General features: G+C 48.4%; 1 protein-coding gene across 1 annotated transcript; it reads left to right on the forward strand.

Annotated features, from left to right (window-relative positions):
- The first annotated feature begins 2,112 nt into the window (after nt 1-2,112).
- LOC138521988 (heat shock 70 kDa protein) lies at nt 2,113-5,017 on the forward strand. Its single transcript, XM_069635180.1, has one exon. It carries the CDS (start codon nt 2,618-2,620, stop codon nt 4,553-4,555), a length of 1,938 nt encoding a protein of 645 aa, XP_069491281.1. The 5' UTR covers nt 2,113-2,617; the 3' UTR covers nt 4,556-5,017.
- Nucleotides 5,018-6,430: the final 1,413 nt, after the last annotated feature.

The following is a 6,430-nucleotide window of genomic DNA, read 5'->3' on the forward strand; positions in this document are numbered from 1 at the left end:
CATAAGTGACAGCTTTGTCAGGCTTATTTCAGGATGTGAGTTCCTTTCTTGAGTCCTGAATGCTAGCAACTGCCTGATGAAGGGTCTGGAAAGAAAGACTTATGCCAGCGCTGACAGTGGGTCATGGACCCAGTCTTCAGGTATCAAGACCTGCTTTTTAAAATGTGCATACAAGTGGGATTTAAAAAAAGGCACACTAAACCATCTGCAGGGAAAAATGTCATGTATCCCCCCTCTCCTGCCCACTGCACTGGGGGGCCTCACCACCTGTTACCTCAAGGGCAAAAAATGCCTTTCACCTCCAAGCAAGGGGCATTTTGTCATGTGTGTGTGAAGCTGCAGTGGCTATTTCAGTTGATTTACACAATTCTGCATGAGGTTCATTGCTGGCATTGTTTTGCCCCTGCACAGAATGTGAAGAATTTGCCCAAATCCCGGCATTCTGTTGGAATTGCAGGGCCCTGGGGTTGTCTGTCCCACTTGCATATTTAAACACGGGCACCTGCTGAGGGTTCTCCCCTTCCTGACTCTGTCTAAATTAGGAAATTGGGCTAGCCCTACTTCTGCGACGGCTGTCTGTGGCCTTCAATATGAGTGCTATATGGGCTCTTACCTTACATTTGATGTAGGTGCATTCTGCTTTATATTATGTCACACTTGCATATGGCCATAGCTGCTGATGCATTGATATTTGGTGTTATTGGATCCCAGGTATTAGGCTCTTCTTAATAGGACCCCTTCACGGCTGGAACCCAGGTCTTACCTTTATGCAATCACATTGTTTCTCAACCCTTCAGTGTTTTCTCACCCAGAGAAGTGCCACTTACCCACATCAAGGAGGAGAAGGATGTGTCAGCATGCAACATGACATAAAGTGCCCAGCCAAGTGCTGACCACAAATGCAATCTTGGCTAATGGATGGAGACAGTCTAGTGACTTGATAAGGCAGCATCATATGTTTGAAAGTAATTCCTTTATGCTATACTATTCCAACTACATGGTAGATCTGCCCTTTACCACACACCCTGTCCACACACCCATCTCTGTAGCGTGTCACAAACTAGAACATTCAGTGCAAGAGTTCTTGGACAAATGCAGAGCAGTCCTCCATTGCAATTAGCACTAAGAAGTCTATTCTCTATTGTAATTAATGCATCCTAGAGCTGCCTCCCTCGGCGGAATTCCTAATGCAGTGAATTCATTATTCCCATCCTTATAATGCACCAATTGTATGATGAGTTCCTGGGGTACCAAACTGCACCAAGGGAAACCGTGTGCCCCAAATAAACGTATGTTGCACTTCCCCCCTCTCCTGCATTTGGAGCTTTAAGCGACACCGGATCAATGGTTGCTGTTGGTTTACGCAGGCAGGGTTTCCCAGGTGTAGGCAAGGGGCCCCTAAACACCATCAAAACAATCACAGCACTCCCCAAACTCCATGAGCTGTCTTCTACCTCGCGACGCTTCTCATATACAATAGAGATGGCTGGAAGGGGCGGGACTAAATCCACACCGTCAATCAAAGCCTTCAACCAATCATCTATCGGAAAACCGACGTATTGCGTCATTAGCAATGGAAAGCCACGCCCAGGCAAGGCTGCGGTGTCTGAGGAGCCGAAGCCGCCATGTGTGGAAAAGAGTTTCTGGATATTTCCCGCTGAAACACGCAGGAAAGTGAACATTTAACAACAATACAAGCGGAAAATGAATACGTCGGTGTGGTTTTCAGTCTCCACTTAAATGTATAATATAGTTCGAAAAGCGCTACCAGCAATTTCCAGAAGCCTCGCGTCATGGACACATTTATTAACATGACACGCCCCCCGCTGGCTTTGATTGGTTCCTGCTTAAACAGCCCGGAATGTACTGGGCGTTTCCCGAAGCTTCTGCGAAAAGCCGCGCAATGATTGGCCGCGCTGTGAGGAAAAGACAGGAGGTTTCCAGAAGCTGCTCGGCTCGAGTAGCCATGCTCTATTCTGATTGGCTGGGAATGGTGAAGCTTCGGGAAAGGTCTGGGTGTGCGGCCAGATGCGCTCTATGATTGGCCAGGGGGCGGGGTCTAGGTAGCTCGTGGCCCTTGTGTACATTCGCAGCGTGTGTATAAATGTCAGCGGCAGACCCTGTCAGCAACATATGAACAGGAAACCTGAACATAACTGAGCCACAGCGCCTAGAAGAGAGCAACCCACACAGAAGCACTAAGAACATTACGAGAATTGAGGGGCTGAAGAACTGCTGACAAGCAAGTTACATAACTCCTCTACCAGAGCTTCCAGCAGCGCAGATACAGCGACCTCAATTAACCTACAACTGGGCAGAGCGCTCAGCCAAGAGACACCCAGGAGAGGAAGTCTGCAAAATACCAGAGCCTACAACTGGGCAGAGCGCTCAGCCAAGAGACACACAGGAGAGGAAGTCTGCAAAATACCAGAGCTTACAACTGGGCAGAGCGCTCAGCCAAGAGACACCCAGAAGCCGAAACCTGTGCAAAATACCAGAGCCTACAATAGGGCAGAGCGCTCAGCCAGGAGACACCCAGGAGACGAAACCTGTGCAGCACTCACCCAACCTTCCAAGCAGAAATAACCATATCTGAGAAGAATCTGAAGCACTGAAGATGTCGGCACCCAAAGGAGTCGCCATTGGCATTGACCTGGGCACCACCTATTCCTGCGTGGGTGTCTTCCAGCATGGCAAGGTGGAGATCATTGCCAACGACCAAGGCAACCGCACCACCCCCAGCTATGTGGCCTTCACTGATACCGAGAGACTCATTGGGGACGCAGCCAAGAACCAGGTGGCCCTCAATCCCCAGAACACTGTCTTTGATGCCAAAAGGCTGATTGGCAGGAAGTTTGATGACACAGTGGTGCAGGCTGACATTAAGCACTGGCCCTTTAAGGTGGTGAGCGATGGTGGGAAGCCCAAGGTGCAGGTGGAGTACAAGGGGGAGAGCAAGACTTTCTCTCCAGAAGAGGTGTCCTCCATGGTGCTGACCAAGATGAAGGAGATTGCTGAGGCTTACTTGGGACACCCAGTCTCCAATGCTGTCATCACTGTGCCTGCTTACTTCAATGACTCCCAGAGACAGGCCACCAAAGATGCAGGTGTTATCGCTGGCCTGAATGTGCTGAGAATCATCAATGAACCGACTGCAGCTGCCATCGCCTACGGCCTAGACAAGAGTGGCAGAGGAGAGCGCAATGTCCTCATCTTTGACCTAGGTGGGGGAACCTTTGATGTCTCCATTCTGACGATAGATGATGGCATCTTTGAAGTCAAGGCTACAGCTGGAGACACCCACCTGGGGGGCGAAGACTTTGACAACCGCATGGTCAATCACTTCATTGAGGAGTTCAAGCGGAAACACAAGAAGGACATCAGCCAGAACAAGAGAGCGGTCAGGAGGCTGAGAACTGCTTGCGAGAGAGCCAAGCGAACCCTGTCCTCCAGCACTCAGGCCAGCATTGAGATCGACTCGCTGTACGAAGGCATTGATTTCTACACTTCCATCACCAGAGCTCGCTTTGAGGAGCTCTGTGCGGATCTCTTCAGAGGTACCCTCGATCCTGTGGAGAAGTCTCTGCGAGATGCCAAGTTGGACAAAGCTCAGATACATGACATTGTGCTGGTGGGTGGGTCTACCCGCATCCCCAAAATCCAAAAGTTGCTACAAGATTTTTTCAATGGCCGAGAACTGAACAAAAGCATCAACCCAGACGAAGCTGTGGCCTATGGTGCAGCTGTGCAAGCTGCTATCCTGATGGGGGACAAGTCTGAGAATGTGCAGGACTTGCTTCTCCTCGATGTGGCACCGCTCTCACTGGGACTTGAAACCGCAGGTGGGGTGATGACTGTCCTCATCAAACGAAACACCACCATTCCAACCAAGCAAACTCAGATCTTCTCCACCTACTCTGATAACCAGCCTGGCGTCCTGATCCAGGTGTTTGAGGGTGAAAGAGCAATGACCAAGGACAATAACCTTCTGGGGAAATTTGATCTGAGTGGAATCCCGCCTGCCCCACGTGGTGTGCCACAGATCGAGGTGACCTTTGATATTGATGCCAATGGTATCCTGAATGTGTCTGCTGTGGACAAGAGCTCAGGCAAGCAGAACAAGATCACCATCACCAATGACAAGGGGCGGCTGAGCAAAGAGGAGATTGAGAGGATGGTACAAGACGGTGAGCGATACAAAGCGGATGATGAAGCTCAGAGAGAGAAGGTCACTGCCAAGAACTCCCTGGAGTCTTATGCCTTCAACATGAAGAGCACCGTGGAGGATGAGAAACTGAAAGACAAGATCACAGAGGAGGACCGAAAGAAGATTGTGGACAAATGTAACCAGACCATCTCCTGGCTGGAGAGCAACCAGCTGGCAGAGAAGGAGGAGTATGAGCACCAGCAGAAGGAGCTAGAGAAGGTCTGCAATCCCATTGTCACCAAGCTCTACCAGGGCGGCATGCCAGGGGGAATGCCTGCAGGTGGCTGTGGAGCTCAGGCCCGCCAAAGCAGCTCCAGCACTGGCCCCACCATTGAGGAGGTGGACTAGTCATGGACAGTAATTTGCTATGTTCATGGACCCTTACCAGGTGGCTTTGGAGCTCTGTCCCGCCAGGGCAGCTACAGTACTGGCCCCACTATTGAGGAGGTGGACTAGTCATGGACAGTAATGTACTATGTTCATGGACTCCTACCAGGTGGCTGTGGAGCTCAGGCCATCCAGGGTAGCTGCAGCACTGGCCCCACTATTGAGGAGGTGGACTAGTCATGGATAGTAATGGCCTATGTTCATGGACTCCTACCAGGATGTTTTATTGAGTGGTCAGAAGAGCTAACATGCTTTCATTATTTAGCTCCAAGGACTAAGGGCTGCTAGCCCGAGACACTAATGTTTACATGTTTCACTCGCGTATGTACATATTTTATGTTGAAGAATATGAAACTTGTTATTTGACAGCATGGTTCAGAGCTGGTACTTTGAATATGTAAAATAAACATATTTTTCTTTTGACCTAAGTTTTTGCTTGTTTACTTTTCGTAAGCACCTTTTCTTAAAAATAATGCACGTTTCCGTCTGAAAATAATTATGAACATTGGTTTTGTTTGCCCTGCGTTCAGCTTGAGCGTTGTCTTGGCACTATCTATTAACGCCGTAATTCCAAACTTCAGGAAGAAGGTAATAAAACCATTTGTAGTGTGAGCAGTGTTCTCCTTTGGACGCTGGCAGACAGCCCAAATATTTCTGTGTATTTGAGTTTATGGTTGTATAAGGTTTTTTGGCATAATGGACAGTATTGGTGGTGCCTAGCAAACCATCGATAATGGTATTGGCAAAGGACACTACAGAATGGCAATGTTTTCAAAGAGAGCCACTCTACATGTAAGAGCACAGACAGAGCTGGACACGACCAAGAAGCAATGAAATAGACAGATTTGCTGGGCTTGGTTGTCTGCTTAGTGTCACAAAACATATAACTGCTTTCTACAATCGTTCTAACTTGAATTCTTGACATAACCTGTTTTACAAGCAATTTAGTGTAGGATTTTGACGAGGAACTAACTGTACAGCCTACTGAAAAATGCTCATATGCCCACCGACAATCCTCCTATGCCAGGGACTGCTCTGAGAGACCCTTTAGTGTGTGGGTGCTAACATCGTACATACATCATACAGCAAGGTAACAGGTATCATGCACAGAGTACAGACTCCTGGTATGTACGTCTTTACCTGCAGAGGTACTGCCATCACATTCCAATCCCATTCTTATATTCCCAAGTAGCACCATAATATGCCAGGTACACCCACAATAGCCAGAAGGAAAACACACAGGCCCTACAGTCTTTTTTCCATCCTTCGCTGCTCAACAGTTAATAGCCTGTTATTTATGGCAGTGTACACACTGAGCAGAGTCTGTTGTGCATTTCTATTTTGTGTGTTCAACCTTTCAAAGTTGTACTGTTGACGGGATACCTCATGAACCCCCATTTTATGCCAGGTAATCTCATTTGTCTTGGTAAAGCCATAGTATGTCAAACTGTAGTATCCTGTGCCAGGTGCAGCATTCAGCACTTGGGGCCTAAGATCAAAGAGCAAGTACAGCCTATTATGCCCACCCTTACCATTCATGTTATAAGGATAGATAGCATGTGCTGTGCAGAATATCATATAGTGGGTGTTCACCAGTATTGCCACCCATGGCTTAATATACCCAGGTAATGCCATATTCACAAGCACCACCTCACTCCGTATGGCCCGGTGCAGTCCTCGTCCTGTATACCCAACTGAAGACTAAAATGCTCAGTTAGAGCCTGACACGACCTAGTACTCTGGTACTGCCACGGTTCAATGGGGGAGCACACAAAGTTTCTACCCCATGGACCATTTGCAGGTTCATATGCACCAATACCACCATCATATGCCAAG

Source organism: Ambystoma mexicanum, chromosome 13 (assembly GCF_040938575.1).
Source record: "Ambystoma mexicanum isolate Mex_15411 chromosome 13, UKY_AmexF1_1, whole genome shotgun sequence".
NCBI lineage: Eukaryota > Metazoa > Chordata > Amphibia > Caudata > Ambystomatidae > Ambystoma > Ambystoma mexicanum.